The sequence below is a fragment of the Populus alba genome, chromosome 10 (assembly GCF_005239225.2).
Source record: "Populus alba chromosome 10, ASM523922v2, whole genome shotgun sequence".
Taxonomy (NCBI): domain Eukaryota; kingdom Viridiplantae; phylum Streptophyta; class Magnoliopsida; order Malpighiales; family Salicaceae; genus Populus; species Populus alba.
In genome coordinates, this window is record NC_133293.1 from 5380325 (window position 1) to 5401165 (window position 20841).

The following is a 20841-nucleotide window of genomic DNA, read 5'->3' on the forward strand; positions in this document are numbered from 1 at the left end:
GTTGTTCGTTTTCACACAGCTCAGCACTTAAAACAGGTAGCAAACCAAGCAGTCTACTACTGCTGCACAAACCACTCGTTACTAGGAAAAATCGTCAGGTGCTCATACTTAGTGTATTCCTCAGTGCCCTTCATTAAAAACGAGAAAATGTAATTTCCAACAAAATTAGGCACGTTGACCTCATGCAATAATTCTTTCTAAACAAATAACTGGAACGATCATAACCTCAAGAAAACTACAATCTCCCTACCTGAGATTTAATTAGCTCCATAACGATCGAGAAAAAAAAGAAGTTCCACATGGTTTTCACTCTCAGTTTGAGAACATTAGATCTCTATGACGCAGGAGAATAAGAGAAAGCAACCTCCAAAACAAAATCAAATATTGAAACAAGGGAGGTAAGATCTTGGCATGTCCTAATTGACACAACATAGACATAGATAAGCAGAATTGTTGTCTTACTATTGAATGAAATGTATATATAAACTGGTCCATCAGTTCGACAAGCTTTACAAGCTCGAAGACTTGCTAATATGTCGGAGGATACTCCACATAAAAGTTGATATAAAGAAGAGGATGATACCAGTAATAGTTGCATACTTGAGACCTAGGTTCACCAACAAGTTTACCAGGAGGCCAGCCAACACAACACCGCAGAAATTTGCCGATACAGCTGACCAGAAAGGCATATCAAGAATCGAAGCTATGATGGCTCCAGTCCATGCTCCTGTTCCAGGGAATGGAACAGCCACGAAAAGCATTAGGCCAAGCCATTGAAACTCTTTCACAGGACCAGATTTCTCTTTGGCATTCTCAAATAGCATGTCAAGGAACCGAGATGCTGACTGGTTCCTTCCAGCAAGGAAAGAAGCAAATGGCTTCAAGTAAAGTATGATGAAAGGCACAGGAACCATGTTCCTGCAAATAAAGCCGCAAATGACATTAATTATCTGGACTTGATTTCTTTTTTTCTGAAAGAGATTGTGCTTTTGACGAACACTAATGTATGACAACATAATTAATCGCCTATAAATAAATTACGAATTTCATCAGCCAAACTTAACAAAAAGAAATACAAAAGAATTAAAATGATCAAACTAAATTAATTATTCATGAAACTCAATTAATGTGGCTCTAATTATACTTCGAACAGCATTATTTTTTCAAATGGGTTTAAGGTGAGTGTAGAAAGAAAGAAACACATTTTTTTTACTTTTAAACAACTCTATCTATCAGCATCCATGATGATGGCAAAAAAAAAAACAACTAACCCAACAACAGATAAGATAGTGAGCATTATAGGCTTGAGTTGCATCCAATAACCAACAGGAATAGCCCCACGGAGCTCAAGCACGGGAAGTGTAGCAAGAGCAAAGACCACAGCTTCATCAGGCCAGCCAAGTCTACGAAACGCAGTAGCAATCTTTAGACCAAAGCCGGAGGCTTTGATGGAATCGACAGCTGCATTAGCATCGCCAGAAGCTGCAAACCAAACAAGAGAAAGAGACGCCCAAAACGCGACCCAAAAGAGAAATTTGGCAGGCTTTGGCTCAAAGGACGGAAAAATATCCTTGTCTTGGGTTGTATCGAAAAACCCATTTGAAGAAGCTCTAGTTGAAGTAGATGACGAAAGAAAACGAAGACCGTCCAAACGATGAAATGCTAAGAATGATGGCTTTGACTTGAGAAGAGGTTGTTTCTTGTGAGTAACAATGGAGAGCTTTGTCGTCACTTGGCCAGATATGATTTTGAAACGATTTTCTCCAAAAGATATTGAAGACAGTGATAATAGTGACGCTGAAGCTGCCATTGAACAGAACAGAGCAGAGGGAGAGTTTCTGCAAATGTTTGGGATTTTTAAATTTTGTCTTGCTGAAAATTAAGGAAAAGGGGTTGATAAATAACAGGCAAGGTTTCGGCCTGATTTGAAATGTGATTACTTGTTTTTTTAATGTGTTTTTTATGTTGGAATATATTAAAATAATATTTTTTTATTTTAAAAAAATTATTTTTAAAATTAATATATCTAAATGATCCAACAAAACAAAATAAATTAAGGTTTTTAGAAATACGGGTACAACCACATTTCCAAATACTCTTGAAAAGAATTTATTTAACTAATATATATAAAAATAAAAATAATTATTATCATAGTTTTAAAACTTAAATTGATTGTTGATTTGAAGTGATGCTCAGGTCATGAGTGTGAGTTACCCTAAAAATAAAAGTAGTTATTATTAGGGTTAAGCAAAAAAAACCAAAAAATTGATTAAACCAGGAAAACAGGAAAAAAAAAATAATCGAAAAAACCGAATCGTAAAAAAAACCAATTAAAAATTTGAAAAAATTGATTGGTTCTGTTTCGGTGATAAAAATCAAACCAAACCCAAACCAAAAAAACAAAAAAAACGAGTCAAACTGGTTTTTGTCCTAAAAAACCAAAACAATCCGAATCGAATCCAATCGGTTTGAACTAGTTTAAGTTCGGTTTCGGTTTTTTTAAAAAAATGTTAAGTTTGGTTACTTTTTTATAAAAACCGAACTGAACCGAAAATAATTACCTCTAGTTATTATCATAGTTTAAAATTTGATTCGGGGATCAATCCAGGCAAGACTCGGGTCATAAGTAGGGTTGACCATTGACGTTGGTCAACATAAAAATAAAAATGATTATTATCATAGTTTTAAAATCTGACTAGAAAGGTCAACTTGAGCTAGGGCCCTAATCAAATGTCAAGAGAGTCAACCCAAGTTGACCCGGGCCAATAAAAAATAAAAATGGTTATTATCATAGTTTTAAAACTTGATTCGAGGGTCAACTTGGAACAAAACCTAGGTCAGGTATCAGGAAGGTCAACTCGAGTTGACCCGGGTCAATATGAGGATAAGAGTTGTTATTGTCATAGTTTTAAAACTCCACTTGAAGTTAACCGTGGCAAAGCCCAAGTCACATATTAGGGAGGTCAACATGGGTTAATCCAAGTCAATATATGGATAAAAATAATTATTATCATAATTTTAAAAACCCGACTCGGGAGTCAACCCAAGACAAGGTTCAGGTCACAAATCGGAAGGGTCAACTGAACTAACCTAATTTTTTTAAAAAAATAATCAAAGCAACCTTGTTTTGCTTAAAAAAAAATTTTAAAAAAAAATCAATAAGTTTTTCACTCGTGTTTTATCCCAGGTTGACTTGGGTTTCTATCTAAGTAAGGTCAAGTCAATCCTTTTTTTATTTTTTTTTCTTAAACTCAAATTAGTTCAAGTTTCAAGTCGACCCGTCAAGTCATTCTTGGTTTTATCGAATATATATATATATATATATATATATATATATATATATATATATATATCCTTTAAAATATATAAGTTTGGCAACAATGTATATTAAAGGTAAAGTAGGTTTTTTCTTATTTTATTCTATTTTTTACATTAATATCAAACATAATTTTATTTTCATCTTTTTTGTCTTGTTTCTTTTATCTTTGTTTTTTTTCTGTCTCAAGATAGTAACTAAATATTATCTTAGAAATGGATAAAGAAAATTATTTTTTTTATTTAATGATGAGTGATGTCTTTCAATTAACTTAAACCTCAATTAAAATTATTTTTTTAATAATTTAAAAAATAAACCTTCTACATCAACGCGATATGATTAAAGTGATTTAATAAAAAAAATTAAAATAGAATTCAATAAATCAATAAATGAAATATATCATCTTAATTAATAACTACATCATTCTTTTAAGATTAAAATGAGATTGATTTGTGTTAGCTGATATGGAATTAACAAAATTTTTATTTTTATAAATGGAATACAATTTAAAGATGTATGATTTACTCTTATAATGCTTTTTTTGAACTTGACAATTGACATGTAGCCTAGACAAATATTTTTATTATAGTTTTCTAAGATATTTTTAATGGTTGTCGTACATAGATGAGTGACGTCAAGGAATGGCTATCTAATTGTTTGGTTCAGGATCACTAGAAAATCCGAGTATATTGGTCTTATTAGAAATTTTAGTGTACAAGTTTGGTTATGGCTAGGGAAGGTATTAGTACTCTTAGCACAATTTACATGAGGTAAGCTGTATTGTGTGGTTTTCATATGGTTTAAACGTTTTGATGAGTTTATAACCGATGATCAGTCCTATGACTCAGGATAAAAATTTTCTCTTACAAATAAATCTAATATTTTGAATTTATTAAGGGCTCGTATACTTAGATAAATTCTTATAGAAATGATCCATGTAGATGCCCTCAAATGGTTTATCTATCCTGAAAGGCGAAAAGGTTTTCCACGATTTGTATATTGTGGTGAAAAACACTCACAATTAAAATTGGTGAATATTCTGAATAATTCTAAGAATTTTTTGACCAACTTCTGGTATTTAAATACTAGTCTGCTTGTAAGTTCAATATTTATACCAGAATGTTGACCATTAATTCACATGAAAAATTTTAAGGTGGTTATTGAAATATTGATCAAGTTCTCATTGATTTAATAAACTAATTATTAAATCCAAAATACATGCCAATATATTTTTATATATAAAAAAGAAAATGCTAAAACTAACCATATATATTTTTTAAATATGATTTATTCTTATTATAAAAGACTTGGTCATATGCACACAAAAAAAACACATTTATATGTTTTTTAAATGAGAATATATTTTTTTTAATTTTTTACCTTTTTTTTTTTATTTTGGTGGAAAACGAGTATTTTAATACTATACTCACATTTTACAGTATAAGTATACGATCTTGATATTAAATGAAAGTGTTGGAAAAAGGTGTGAATAAATAATTTTAAATTGGTCTTAAAATTTTATGGAATTTATTTGGGATCTATTTGGCAAAACCCAGTTTTATTAAAAAAAAAAAAAACAAAGAAGTACAAATAAATCATAGAGTGTGTTTGCCAAACAACCCCTTAGGCTAAAAACTCTTTCACAAAAATATTAGCAAACCAAATAGGTCTTTACCAAGTAACCCGACCAGGTCTACCCCGAAAACATCAATCCAACCATAGGTTGAACCATAAAACAAGGTTAAACAGAAAACTAAATCAAAACAGAGTTTTAAACCAAAATAAAATCAAAACTAAGAAAACATGAAGATCATAGAAATTTCTTACAAAAACATATCAAACATCAAGAAAACAAAGAACATGAAGAATATTTAAATTCAAACTCAGCAACATAAACATAAACCAGACCAGATTTCAAGCAATAAAAGGCAAGATTTTGTTCACAATCAAGCATAGATAAAGGATCAAGGGTCAATTTGCTTTGATTATCATTAAATCAACACGATTTCATCAAAAAATGGTTTCAGTCTGAAACCAAAACCCTAAGATTAAAACACTTAAAAGCATGTTTTTAATGCATGAAGACCCTAGATTATTGTCTAATGATGCCATACGATTGTGAAGATGCAAAGAAATGAAATAAAATAGGTCAAAAACTTGTAACTAAGGCAATGTTCTTGTGAAGAACATGAAGAACACCAACCCAAATTTTGCCCAGAAATGCATCAGCCTACTGCCAAACCCAGAAATGCGTACCAATCCTCAAAACTGAATCTTTTTTTAATTACACAAATCACATTGTCATAGTCATATACATTTGAATAAAAACAAACAATAAAAAATAACAAATCATGAAAAACATGCATGAAATCCTATTTTCCAAAACTAGCAAATAAAAACAACAAGCTTATCCATGCAATTTGCATTAAAAAATGATTTTAAAACATGTTTTGATCATGACCAAAGCCTTATAAATCCAGGATTAATAACATGGCTTATAAATGCATTAACAAAATTAAGAAAATAAAAATACTATTTTATCAAAAACTAACTTAACTAGAAGGCTTTAGAGAACAACATCAAACCATAGAATAAAAAACTAGAACAAAAAATAAAAGCATTTCCCTACTTTTAAAACATTCCAAACAGATTTTCATACATGTAAACATAAACACAAACCAAATGACAATCAAAATCAAATCAAACAAACCACATGGACTCCACTTTTAGGTTAAGAAATGTACCTTCAAACCTCTAGAACAGCTACTGCCCTTCTTTGTTTTTCTTTGTAAAGTTTTGATTCTGCAAACTTGTTGCCTTTCAAAGATGAAGAAACCCTTATGCTAGGCTCATAAATCTTCATAATTAGGGTATTTTCTTAGTATTTCTCTTCTTTTTTTCTTCTTATCCTTCCCCTCATTTTAGCTTGAATTTCCAAGGGTATTTATAAGTTTTTTCCTAGGGTTTTTAATGGATTTCATCAAAGATTGATCAAAGTTGAGCTTTTTTTATCAAAATGAGAGAGTTCTAGATAAAATTTCACAGTCAAAACATGTGTCCTTCAATGGTTTTTGCAATTGTGGTTTTGGCCTAGGTGGTTTTCCTTTGCTTAGAGATAAAGGCATGCATTCTCCACCTTTTAATTTTGATGGAACGATTCATACCCCTTGATAAGAACCTTCTAGGAGCAACTCTAACGTCATCATCGTTGAATACCACCTGAAGGTGGTAAAGGTGGCACATATCTTTTGTTTTGATTCAACCTTATTCAATTTGGAGGTTTGTAGCTCCACATTCATTCGCTTAAAGGTTCAACTCAATCAGCCCAGAATTTAAAAATTGAGTAACAACTAATTAGGGATAAGATGTTAGGGACTTCCATGTAAGAATTTGGATGTAAACATCTAATTTCATGAAAATAAAGTTGTAGAGGGGCTCTTTCATTTGCAAAAAAAAGAACGCATGTCATTTGGTGATCTAGAACACCACAACAAGCTCTTAGAAGGTGTCAACTTGATCATCATGAGCTGTAAAAGAAGAAGATGAATAGAGGCTAAATGATGCATTGTCTGGGGTTAAACCCCTAGAAATTAGGGTTTTAAATTTGGGATCTGACAGATTTCATTTTAGTCATTGTTCTTCCAATTGCTTTTAATTACACCTTTATTTGTCTTTCAAACTCTTAATTTCATGCAATTTAACCCCTGTAAAACTCAATCATCAACCCCAGAGTTTAGCGTCATTTTCATCTTGGCCATTCATTTTTGATTTGTGCATTTAGACTCATAATTAACCATCAAACTTTAAAGTTTCTTCAATTTAGACCCTACTTTAGTCAATTTAAACCCTTAAAGTCTCGAACCTTTTACGATTTGGTCATTGGTTTTGATTTCTTTAATCAAACTCCTAATTTATTATCAAACTTTTGATTTTTTACAATTAAGCCCCTGATTTGACCAATTAAACTTCCCATCAATTTCAGTCTCCCCAACTTTAATTTCTTTCAATTAAAGTCAAATTGACTCCATAAAACTGATTTTTCTTGCAATCAAATCCTCAATAAAATTAATTAAGCCTTTCAAAATCCTCATTGAGTCCTTACTCATCCAAATTGTATTTCTTTACCTCAAATAAAAATATTTTCACCAAATGGGTCTTTTGTCAATTAGAATTGGGTCGCTAATTTTGATAATATTATACATTCTAGTCCTTCAACTTTTTCACTTGTCCTTTTGATCCATCATCATCAACTTGGTCAATTTTATGGTCTTTTTTTATTTGTATCCTCTTGTATTTGTTTATTTTTTTTCTTGATTTTTTTGTGAGGTAAAAAAAAAAAACAAGTAACAATAATGGTTATAGTTTTTAAACTCAATAAGAAATTTATACAATTTGAAGTAAATAGTTTATATATAGCAAAAGATACAGTTTAAAGTAAAAAAATTTTAAATTCTTTGTTTTATTGTGTTGTCTTTACATATAATTTTGAATACTAGACATAGTATGTAAAAACCTGGATTATAGTCTAACTTGATAAAAAAATAAAATAAAATAAAACAAAATATAATAATAATAATAATAATAATAATAATAATTGGTATATTCTTCTCACTGATATATTTTTTTTTCTTCCAACATCTTTTTTTTTTTTTTTTGTATTTTCTCTTCTTTTTTTTTTGTTTATATCGGGGTCCAAAAATCGACAACAACAGTTTCATGTGAAAATTTCTTTTGACTAGCATGTTATATCATGTTTGTGATGTAAAAACTATTTCATATTTGATTGGTATAATCAAATTTGCAAATTAGTGTTTGGTTTTGTCGACGAAAAAATAAAAGTTTTAAAAAGAAATACAGAGGCAGACCTTTTCTCTCTTTTTTTTTTAACTTTTTTATTGTTCATGAGGCACAAAATTATTCACTTTGGTCCTTAATTTGTTTTTCTTTTTTTTTTGGGTCTTGTTTTTTGAGGCTTTCACGTCTTAGTCATGAACTTTATTTATTTTATGTTTTAGTCTCTAAAATTTGAGACAAGTGAGAAAGTAATTAGAAAATAAGGAAGGAGAGAGAAATGGATTGGTTGACCACATTTCAACTACAAAAATAGTTAATCTTAATGCCACTAAGTTTCTCTTAATTAGAGGAATTTCATTGAGGTGTTTTTTAGTTTTCATCTTGCAATAAGAGGTAGTCATAATTAAGGAATGGTCTTTTTTTTTTTACTTAATTTTGTGTTTTTTGAATAGATTAAGGAGAGTTTTGAGGTTATAAATTTGTTTAATGAGATTCATAGTGCGTTTGCTAGGTGTTTTTAAGTGAAAATATATTTTTTAGTCCAAAAAACCATGGCTCAACTTTTTCAGACATCTATATGGTAGCCAAAATTTGGTCCAATAAATACATATTGTTTGCTTCTTTTTTTTTTAAAAGGCTGAGCAGCTAAACATAAGAAAAAAAAAAAAAAGGGTCAAGCACATATAGGCCTAGTCTTACAAACCCATGCACGTTAGACCATTTATTTTTAGGAGGGCTAGGTTCTCTAGTCCAACTTCTTTATTCCAAGCACTTGCATTATTTCTATGGTTTTTTCCCCTAAGATTTTTATTTTATATTTTGATTGGAATGCACTATAAATAAAACACTTAACATTATATTTAAATTATTGGTGAATTTTATTATAGTTATTAAATAATATTAAACTTTTATAGGAATGCTAACAATTATTTCTCAATTATTATATACATGATGTGTAAAAAAATAAAATAAAAATTTTCACATGGATATTTAATGAAAATAAACTTATATATATATATATATATATATATATATATATATATAGAGAGAGAGAGAGAGAGAGATTGTTTTTACATGATTTCATCACATGAATCACTTTTTTTTTCCTTCAATCATATATGAAATATTGAGAATTATTTCAGGTTTTTTTATTAGATGAGTTTTTATTTAAAGCTCAAGTACTAGAAATCAAACGCTAACAGACAAACTGAAAAAAACAATTTTAAAAAAGACAAAAAAAAACTCGACTTAAGTCAGTATGCTAAATTTGCAGCTTAATCATGAGACCAGGATAACCATGTATAAAAGAAATTGAATAAAACAATGGAGGTCAACTCTTAAGTGAACCAAATAATGACAGGCAAAATCGAGAAAATCAATTAAAAATATATAAAAAAGCTTAAATCAACTTAGGTTAACTCGACTAACCTACAACTTGGTACATTAGATCTGGATAACTTCAAAGAATGGAAAGTGAAAAAGTAACGAAGCTTAAGGTCTAATAACCTAATATCAATGAAATAAAAATAAAAAACCTAAAAAAGATTGAAGTCAAATTGGGATAATCTTCAAAACTTGTGATTCAGGTTATGAGATTGAGATTACCAAATAGAAGGCAAACATGAGAAAATCATGAAGTAAAATTCTCAATCATCCAAATATCAAGGAATGAAATTGAAAAAAAAATCAAACAAGAAAATAATTAAAAAAAAAACAATTGAAATCAAATGCCAAGGAATGAAAATGAAAAACAAATTCAACTTCAAAAAGCATTAAAATCAAAACAAATTACAATCAAAAGAATAAAAAACAAAATTGATACAAATATAAATTTATATTACACATTTTATTTTTAAAAGGGCAAGTGTGAAATTCAAGGCAAGAAAAGAGGAAAGAAAAATAGTTTATCAAAGCCACATTGTTTGTCGTCCGCTTACATGTACACCACCACTTTATAGAGCTTGATGCATTGCTCCCATTGCAATCACAAAAGCCGATGTCTTGCCATCGTGTCACACGCAACAATCACTTTTGGTTTTTTAATTGTATTATATTTATTAAAATACCAAATTACCCCTCAGAACACTTGATTATAACAAAAAAAAAAAAAAAGCTATGATGAAAATATGGAAAATCTCCTAGACACTAGCTAAATAAATTTTGTTTTTAAAAATAATTTAGTTATTTGACAATGCTTTAAACCATGGACAATAAAAAAAGCCCCTAGAAACTAGTTAAATAAAACTTTGTTTTTAATAGTAATTTAGTAATTATATTGTGCTAAAAAAAAGATCAAGTTGTTCCCTGTCACTCTGATAATAACCAGTAAATTATGCAGAAAATAACTTATTACCCCAAATAACAAGTTCCTTTTATTTTATATGAAAAGTGTAAAATCATCATTATACTCTTCCAATCCACGGTGCAATGTTTCTTAGACTGTAGTGAAATATGAAGCTTGATTTTTTTAAAAAAAAAATTTTATGATTGTTGTTGCTTTTTATTCAACAAACTATGCATAAAAAAATGTTTTGCCGTTAAAATAAAAAGAATACTACATGAATCAAAAAAGATAATTTCAATTAAAAAAAATACACATATCCTCCATAATTTTATTCTTTGTCTTTCTTGTGAATGTTTATTTTTATAATGGCATTATTAAATAAAAATATTTTAAAAAATAAAGTTATTAAATCTAACTAGACAAATCATAAATTGGATGGACCAACTTAGTTTAACTCAAGTCAATTTATAATGTTGTCGTTTCAATATATATATATTAAATTGATAGCATTTTTGAATTTTTTCTTAAAAAAAATTAAATTAAATCAATCGAATTATATGTGCACCCACCAAATCAACTGAGTCACATCAGGTCAACTCCCACTTAATTTTCTTTAAATACATTGGTAACGAGAGCCTAAACCACATTAATCACACTATTTACCTAGTAAACTAAAGTGAGTTTAGGATATATTTGGAAATGTAGTAAATATTATTTTTTAATACATCAAAATAATATTTGTTATATATTTTTTAAAATTTATTTTTGATATTTACATATCATAACAATCTAAAAAAACTAAAAATTAATTTAAAACTAAAAAAAACTTAATCTTTAAAAAAAAAAAAAAAAAACAGATGACTCGCAATTTCAAAGTAGAACTTGACATAAAACTGCTGAATAGTGTCTCCAACAGCGCACGGGCAACAACCCGGAATCACGCTAAACGCCATCATTAGCATCTTACTGTTAATAGATAATAATTACATTTTCTTTGGGAGAAATTAGCCATCATCTTTTTGGTGTAAAATTGTTTTCACTAGTCGAATGCAAGGGTTTTTACTTAATTTTCCGTACCAACTAGAAACGGTAACGTTGCAATCCGGTTAGAAGCGTACCTGTTCAAGAGTTCATTCTCTTGACATCACGTGCGTGTCTCCCTCGAACTGAACCACCGGATTATGATGAGTCGCAAAAGAGACAGATCCAACTTCACGCGCCACGACCGACCTGTTCCCTACCCTAAGCGACGGCGTCCTCCTCCTCCTCCTCCTCCGCAATCCCAACCCAACGACATCAAGCCATCTACGAAGCCTCCACCGCCGCCTGCGGTGGTTGTGGTGGATCTACCTCCGGACTGCTCAGTCCTTGATCTGAAGTCGCGATTCGCAATCTACGGCGAAATCTCCCGCATCCGGATCGATCGCGATGGTATTGGTTACATCACTTATCGTTCCAAGGACTCAGCCGAGGCAGCCATCACCGCTTCTCTTGACTCTTCCTTTGGCATCGCTATAAACTCTAAAAAAGGTTACAATCTTATTTATTTATTTATTTATTATTCGGTTAAACTTTCACAAAAAAAATTGAGAATTGCATTGGTAAATGGAAGGTGTTGTAGAATTTGCCCTAGTTCACATTTATTGGTTAGTTTCAATTTTGGATTATTGAAATTAGGGTTCTTTCAGGTCCAAGTGCTACGGGCAACTGATCCGCTTGTGCAATGGAGAGAAGGAGTTGGAGCTGGAAGTAAGAGGGACAGTGGGTCACCATCATCATCATCCTCCAAACTCTTGAGGGGTGGGATACCTTTAAGCAGACACGGGAGAGGTAACAAGCTTGCTTCGGCCGTAGTGAACCCAACAAGTAGTAGCAGTGACGTGCCTTTCAAAGGCAGAGAAATTATTGCTTATGATGATATCCTCTAGATTTTCTTTTTGGTTTTTCTTACCTTAAACATTGAGCTAGGTTTACTGTTAATTGTGGTATCATGTCAAGTGTGGCTAGGAATTACATCGAAGTTTAGCAACTTTAGATGAAGGTAGTGGAAGATGTGCATTTGCTCTTTGCTTTCGTATGTGGCTTCTGTATTAATAGGTCATCGATGAATGCAGTGTTGCTGTTTTTTTCTTCAATGTATGCATTGTGAAGATTTCTGGAAATGGATTGCTTTTTCCTGGTTGGAATCTAGTCTGGTCTTGATTATTCTGAATGGATTTGAGTTGGGCTGGTTCTTGTGGTTAGGTTTTGCATTTGAGGTTCCTCGGAAGTTGATGCCTGTTTCAACTCCAATAGGGTTGTGGACTGGCAAATACAAGAAGCCTTCGCTGTTGTTCTTGCAGGATTTGGTGCCTTTGACCCCAAAATTGCTCCGGCATTGATGACATGCTCGGTGCTCCCTCCCTTGCATCAATGCTGTGGCCAGATTTACCACCCTTGCATCTGCATCATTTTAATTTGTGTTTGATGGTGTCTATTGCCAAGCATGCATTATTTCCTTGACTGTCTTGGTTTTTAAATGTGGATCAGGAGTATTGGTCCGTAGGAAATGTGGGATTTGATTGCACATATAGGGCCTACAAGTATGGAATAGGGTCAAAACAAATTCCTCCTATGAACGAGGGAGAGTGGAAGCAAACCTCTCTCTTTTTTCTTTTCTTTTTTTCCTTTTTGGCATGTGTTAAAGGAAGCAATCAAGACGAGTGAATAGTATCTGATCAGCAGGGAGAAAAACAAGGTAGTGTTGGGTACGCTGGAGTTATTTGGTGTATTTTTGGATAATATAAAATTTATTTTTTATCTTTTCTAATGCTATTCTAGTAGAGAATTTCTTGTACTGCTAAAAAGAGTAAGGTAAGCTTCTCTAATTCTTTATATAATGATTATTATTTATGAAATGACTATACGATATTTTATATAAAATCATTTTGAAAAAAAAAAAAAAGGTTCAGAACAAGAGAAAAAATTCAAAAACAAATTAACATATGATGAATTAACTCAAGTTTTTTTAAGGTCAGGCTAGGTCAATTTTTTCTTTATATTTTTAATCCCAAACTTTTGTTATTGACCTATAAATTTGATTGATGAGTGGTGACTCGACTTAGAGATCAATTAGGGACAAGTCAAGCTTATGATTGCGGTTGAAAGGGGGGCATGCTTTTCTGCACGAAAAGCTATTTGAAAAGCAAGGGGTCAGATCAATATAAAAATAAAAATAGTTATTTAATTTTAAAACTTGACTTGAAAATTGACTCTGATTTTTTTACCACACTTCCAAATACCAGGGTTCGAGGGTCGTCTGATCAGATCATATAAAAATAAAAATAGTTATTATTATAATTTTAAAACTTGGCTTGAGAATTGACTCAAGACAAGGCTTGGGTCACAAGTCATGTTAAATGTAACCCAAGTCAACATGAGGATAAAATTGTTTGTCATTATTATAGTTTTAAAATCCAACTTGAAAGTTGAACCAGGACAAGTCATAGGTCAAGAGGATCAACCTGAGTTGAGTTGAGTCAATGTAAAAATAAAAATTGTTATTATCATAGTTTTTTAACACACAACTCGGAGGTCCATTCTAGACAAGACCTAGGTTACAGATTAGGAGGGTTAATCAAGGTTTATCTAAGGTCAATATAAGGATAAAAGTGTTTATATCATAGTATTAAAAACAACTAATGGGCATAACTTGAGACAAGACTTGGGTCACAAGTTAGGAGAGTCAACCTAAGTTGACCTAAGAATAAAAATGTTTATTATCATAATTTTTAAACCTGACTTAAGGGTTGACTTAAGGTAAGGTTCGGGTCACAAGTTGAGAATGTTAGCTCAAGTTCATCTTATTTTTATTTTTAAAAAAGAATTAAAGCAACCTCATTTTGACAAAGAAAAAGAAGAAGAAGGTCAAGGGATTTTTTACCCTTGTTTTATCCCGGGTTAACTTGAGTTTTTGCTTAAGTCAAGTTTGATCATTCCTTCCTTTATTTTTTTTAAACTTAAACTGGTTTAGGCCCTAGATCTGCTGAGACTCAGGTCAACCTATAAGGTCAATTTGGATTTACGCTTTAGGCTATTTATTATGTTTTTATAATTAAAATTATTATAATATTATTAATTTCAACATTTAATAAAAACTAAAGTGGAAAATATAATATATAATTATTTTTTAAAAAATATATAAATTTGATAATAATACATATTAAAGATAAAATAAATTAAGTTTTTTCATATTTTACCGTGATCTTATATTTGAATACCTTGGGGTCTCAATTTAGAAAACAATATATGTTATAATATACATTTCAAACATTAGATAATAGATGAGTATTATTACATTATGTTATTTTACCTTGTTTGTTGTCTACTAAACATAAAAAAGATAAATTATTCAGTACAGTCCAATATACACCAAACATAAAATAAAATAATTATTTATCTAATTCAGTCAATTCAATCAACATACCAAAAACTATCTAAAGAAATACGATTATCTAATCAAAAGTTAAAGATGCAGGTAATTTAGATTATTTGTTTTTATCTTATTTCTTTGATTGTCTCATTATATAACAATATAATCTCTTCAACGCGGGTGGTATGAAAGAAATTTTATGGTATTTATAGATTAATTAATTATATTTACTCTGAAAAAATAGTTAGACACAAGAAAAAAAAACTAATCATATTTACTTTCTACACACCAGAAATTTTTTATCATGGTCTTCTCATCCGGCCTCAGATAGCATTCTTTTTATTCGTAGTAGATTGATTATTCTTATGGGCAACTCAATCTAAATTGGCAGGGACCAAACGAGGCTAGGATGACAATAAGGTTAATAATTGATAATTGTTTTTTTATTAATATAGGTGTTTAGACTTAGTTTGTATGTATCTCAACTAATTTTACGAGTTCTAAAATTAATAATCATGTAAGTTTTTAGTAATCTTGAAGTTTGTAAAACTCGAACTTAGTAATTTCTAAAAAACAAATCTAAAACCTTATCAGTTGAGATACACCTTTTAAAATTAGTTAATAATTGATAATTTGATATCGAGAGATTATTATTCTTGATTTTTTTTTCAAAATAATAAAAGCAGTCAAGAAAACATGCGATTAAAAAACAAAAAAAAATTATAATCATATGATCAAATAAGATGGTCAAGTATTTTGCAAGAAGATCAAAGTATTTTGTAGTATTTATTCTACTTTATTTTCTTAATTTTCTCATCCCCACACATATATAAAACTTTTTGATACCACCATTGTTATTTTGGTATCTTATTTTACTCAATCATGCAAAAAAAAAAAAAAAACTTTTAATTAGTTAAATAGATTTTGTTTCTTGTACTGAGTGAGTTTTTTCTTTTAATATAAAAATTGATCTCACAGTAATTTTAAATAAACTTATTTTTATTTTTTTTTTTAAAAAAACTGTAATTACAAAAACTACTATGTGAGTTGTAGCCCGCCTTCCCTTCTCTCATTTCAGAAAGATTCAAATCTTTTCTTATGGTGGCGAGGTCGAGGGAGAACATCAATAATATTCTCTTAATCTATAAAATCATATTTGGTCCTATTTTTCTTTTTCTTTTTTAAATTACAAGAACTTTTATTCCATCGCATCAAATCATATTATCATCACGTATGAGTAAAGTACGGATTCTTCATAGACTGTAGAAACTAGTTGGAGTATATATAACCAACCAAACCGTTTTCTGTATTCTGGAGAATAATTAAAAAAAAAACTAATTCTCCTACGAAATGTATTTTTCATCGAGACTTGAATTATTATTCACTGTAATAATATAATTATGATATTATCTATTAATAATAATAAAAAATTTTAAATTAGGTATGGAGGCAAGGTGATTTTTCACTGTGAATATAATTAATTTTTACAAATTATATAAGGTTAAATTGGTTATTTTATCTTTTTATAGTAAAATTATTAATTTAATACTGAAATAAAATAATCTAATGTATCTTACCTAAAGACTATTTTTATTTTAATTTTTTAAAAAAAATAATATAATTATTTTGATGTATTTAAAGACAAAAACATCAAAACTCTCACCCAAGAGATTCTTTGTTATTTTACATTTGTTTTATTATGAATCTCAAGAATACCGTCGGGTGTTATTGTAAACTATATTTATTAAATATTAATTAAAATAACTGATGTTGCGTGTTGATAACCTCTATGTTATTTGGGCTATGCATGTAGGGTTATCCGGCCACCAATGAGGTGGTGCGTGTCCCTAATGTGCATCGAGTATGGCTCCAACATCTTTTTTTTTTTTTTCTTTATCTACACCCTCAAATTTTGCGCCAACCCCTTCAAAAAATAAGACCAACCCCTACAATTTATTTCTCCTTCACATTTGGTTTCTATTTTTTTTTTACTATTTTTTTATTTTGAATAAGTCATTAGATTACAAATGTTTTTCAATTTCACCTACTTTTTAATTTTTAATCTTTTAGATCTGACCTTCATTCTATTTATTATTATTATTATTATTATTATTTCTAATAAGCTCTAAAATTATAAATATTTTTCAATTTCATGCCCTTTTATTTATTTTTATCTTTTAAACTTAGTACACATTATTTTGATTGCTGTTTATTTTGTTTGAAATCATTTTTTAGTTTTTTTTTTCAATTTCATCCTTCATGGTTGTTTTTTTTTTCAAATTTGATCCCCATTTTTTTTTATTTATGTCTTTTTTCTTTGGAAAGTTTATTTTTTCAAAATTTATTTTTTTCATAGATTCATACTTCAAAATAAAAATTGATTGAAAATTAAGCTTCTTAATTAAACTCGTTCAAGGATTTCACGAATTATGAGTTTTAAATATTAGACCGGGTTTATAGGTTTACCTGAGTGGCTTAGTTTTTTTTTTTCTTTTTAAAAGCTAATATTTTTTTACCTTTTTTTTAGAGATTTGCTTTTTATAGGATTAGTCTCAGGTTCATGATCAGAGTCATTGTTTCAAAAGTTAATGTAGATTGACTTTTAAAAAAAATTATTTTAATTCATTCTTAAATATTTAGTTTTTTGAAATTAGTCTTTCTATCTTTTTTTTTTTTTTTTTTTCTATTGAGTTATATCTCAATCCTTTGCTCATGATCTCCAGTTTACAAGTTAACTAAGATTTTTGTTTTTATGTTGCTATAAGGTTAATCGTGGGTTTAGGATCAAGGTCATCGGTTTCAGGATTAAAGTCACAATTTTTCAAGTATTAAAGCAAATTGACCTCTTTTTGGAACCTTTTTTTAAAATTAAGTTATTTTTATTTCATCCTTTACCATTTGATTTATTGAAAATTGGTCTTCGTACTTTTTTTTCATTTCCTTGGATACCCTAATTTTGTTTTCTTAAAATTTTAATCTTACGTTTTTTTATATTAAATTTGTTCTTCATTCTTTTAATAGTTATATTTTTTTTCTTTAGCAAGCTTTCTAAATTGATATTCTTCTCGCCATCTCATCATTCAAAATTAAATTGGTTAGAAATTAAACCTCTTAAGTGAACCTGATTCAAGGGTTTCTCAATTTTCATGATCACAGGGTTTGCGGATTAACCCAAGTTAACTCATATTTTTTTTCATTTTTTTTTAAAATAATTTTTTTTTCTTTAACATTAAGTTGTTTGATAATTGAGCTTCATGATAATATTTAATTTTCTTTAAAACACGTTCACCCTAGTATCACAAATGGATAAGAGATTTTGCTTCTTGACTCCGGATGAGCTCAAATTGAGGGTTTTTTTTTTTTACCCTTTTTAAATTATATATTTTTTTTAATTTTCATCCTCAACATTTTACTTGATTAGAAATTGAGCTTCAATTTTTTTCTTATTATTTTTTTGGAGTTATCATACTTTTATTTGATTTATTAGAAATTGGTATTCAGATTTTTTTTATTTTTTTTCTATAAGATTATCTTAATTTTATTTCTATGTTTGTAAAATTTACGTATTAACCTGGTTTAACTATTTTTTTTTTTGTTGTCTTATTTGTTTTTTTTTTTAATTTTACTTTTTATTATTGAATTGTTTAATAATTCAGGTTAACTGAAATATTAGAGTACTTTAAAACTTTTTTTATCTGTTTATTTATTATTATTATTATTATATATTTTTTAATAATATTATTTAAATTAACTCCGGTCCTCGAATTATTTTTCGTTGACATTCTGTTTTTCGAAGTTGAAAAAGGCTTGTACGGCCTGAGCTAGAGTTATGTAAACAAAGCATTAAGTAAAAAGGAGAGAAAAAAACAAAAGATATCTGAAAAGAAGGATTCGGATGGCCCCCCTGAAGCTAAGAATCATGGAACATTTATCCTTTAAAGCTGTCTACCTTGATCAATTTAAAGCTGTGATCAACTTGATAATTTTATAATCGTCCTCCCGTTTCCCTTGCTAATATTTTTCCCATTTGAGAAAACCCTCTTTATTATTATTATTATTATTATTAGGAGAGGACAGCAAGTCAAGTGTCTCCTCCTCTCAAGACAAGCGAAGCAGGCGCTGCTGAATCACGATAAAATTTTGATTTTTCCAAAAATTGCATAAACTTTAGGGCAACCAAATGTTAAGAACCATCAACTTACTTTATAGATCCAGTGAAATCACATGAACAGCATTTTGGATACATGTCAAGGACGCAAATAAAGGTCGAGAACCCTAAAAAAAAGTTATAAATATTTTTTATAACCAATTAAATGTTACACATAAAAAGGTTATAATTAGGGCTGAATATTTTCGGTCTGATTCAGTTTCGAATCAAAATAAATAGCCGAAACCAAAATTATTATTTTTTAAGTTTTTGAATCGAACTGAAAACTCAGTTCAAACCGATTAATTTCGGTTCGGTTCAGTTTTTTTCTTTTCCAAACTGATTCAAACCAAAATTATTCCGGTTGAGTTTTTTCTGGGCTTTTTATTGACCATATTTTTCAATACTTTTATTTTTGTACTTGCTTTCATTTTCTAGAAAATCAACTCCAATTTTCATTTTGATAGATCCTTGCCTAAAAGTTAAACATAGCAAAAAAATACACAAAACAAAAGGAAAGGAAAAAAAAGAAGTAATTAAACTACAAAAAATCAAAGAGAAAATCAAAAGTTATTGAAATGTAAAATCATCAAAGAGCATGGAGAAGAAGAAGACATATTTGAGAGATGAGAGACAGAGCATGGAGGAGAAGAAGACATATTTAAGAGATGAAAGACAAGAAAAGCATCAATAAGATGTAATACAAAAGCGGTTAAAAGTGCATAGTCTTTGAAATCCTAAAAAAACCCTTTCATGGTAGCAAAACGGATGTGGGGATGTTTGATGGTAGTTGTGTTGGTATTGATTCAAGTAAACTAGTATTAGACTCTCGTAATTGTATGGTTACCTCAAATTCGTCAATGGAATCTAGGTCCAATCATTCGAATTCTCTCATGGAATGTAATAGTCTGGATTCATCACTAATTAATTTGAAGTTAGGGAGATTGGCTGATTGCAAAGATGCACATAATAGTAGGTTTTCGAGAGAGAGATTTTTGTTATCTAAGGAGAAAAAGACAAATTTGAGAGATGAGAAACAGAGAGCAAGGAGAGGGAGCGGCTGAAAATGCTGATTTAAGTTTAGGGTTAGAAGAAAATATACTATTTATACTTTTATTTTTTTTCAAGTACTAGCCTAGTTGAACCGAGTCGGTTCAATTTAATTGATTTTAGATTTTGAAAATCAAAACCGAACCGAATCGAAAATGTTTTGTGATTTTCTAATTGGTTAATTCGGTTTTATTTTGTTTTGATTTTTAATTTAATTATTTTGCTCACCCCTAGTTATAATAAGAATAAAGAATGAAGGAGGCTATGGACCGAATACAAAACAAGAAAAATCTTGTAAATATTTAGTTTTCATATGAATTTAGGGGGTGAAGAACAAACAAAACAACTATCAAATCTTTCCACATGTAAATTTATGTATAAAATAAATTCTAACATGATGTAATGAAGCAATTGTGTTTTTTTTTTTAAAAAAACCATATTGTACCTATTTTAAACAGTGTTCCAAATAGATCCATGTTTGTGTAATTATAGAAATACAATAGTACACATTCTTTTTTTCTTTCTTTTTTTTAAAATAAAGTTACAAGCGATGATAACTTGAGGCAGGTAAAAGGTGTCCTGGTAGCTAGAAATAGTCTTATTTATACTCTATAGATATTTATTTGAAAGAAATGATAATGAAAATTTTTTTTTTTAATTTCTAAGGGAGAGATAAGGAGGGAAAATGATTTTTTTTAAAATAAATATCAATACTGTCATTATTATCACTATGGTTACATAATAACCAATTACACTAACATTAATTATACTTTTTTTTTTTAATAAAAACATATAATCATTATTCAAAGCAATACCACTTCCATAATATTTATTATTAT

The 20841-nt window shown here is 29.3% G+C and overlaps 2 protein-coding genes across 2 annotated transcripts; one reads left to right on the plus strand and one right to left on the minus strand.

Moving 5' to 3' along the window:
* Positions 1–278: 278 nt before the first annotated feature.
* Positions 279–1886, minus strand: LOC118044853 (uncharacterized). The gene is made up of 2 exons (XM_035053336.2): positions 1272–1886; positions 279–918 (listed from the first exon to the last, which is right to left on the minus strand). The coding sequence occupies exons 1-2, from the start codon at positions 1808–1810 to the stop codon at positions 510–512; spliced, it is 948 nt and encodes a 315-aa protein (XP_034909227.1). The 5' UTR covers positions 1811–1886; the 3' UTR covers positions 279–509.
* A 9514-nt stretch (positions 1887–11400) lies between these two features.
* LOC118044750 (uncharacterized protein At1g27050) lies at positions 11401–12606 on the plus strand. Its single transcript, XM_073411726.1, has one exon. It carries the CDS (start codon positions 11576–11578, stop codon positions 12320–12322), a length of 747 nt encoding a protein of 248 aa, XP_073267827.1. The 5' UTR covers positions 11401–11575; the 3' UTR covers positions 12323–12606.
* The last annotated feature ends 8235 nt before the right edge of the window (positions 12607–20841 follow it).

Bases quoted from the DNA above. Each gene is read 5' to 3' on its own strand.
- LOC118044853 (XM_035053336.2), bottom strand. From the start codon at position 1,810: ATGGCAGCTTCAGCGTCACTATTATCACTGTCTTCAATATCTTTTGGA. The intron at 919-1,271 runs GTTAGTTGTTTT...CTTTATTTGCAG, and splicing joins ACTATCTTATCTGTTGTTGG to GAACATGGTTCCTGTGCCTT.
- LOC118044750 (XM_073411726.1), top strand. From the start codon at position 11,576: ATGATGAGTCGCAAAAGAGACAGATCCAACTTCACGCGCCACGACCGA.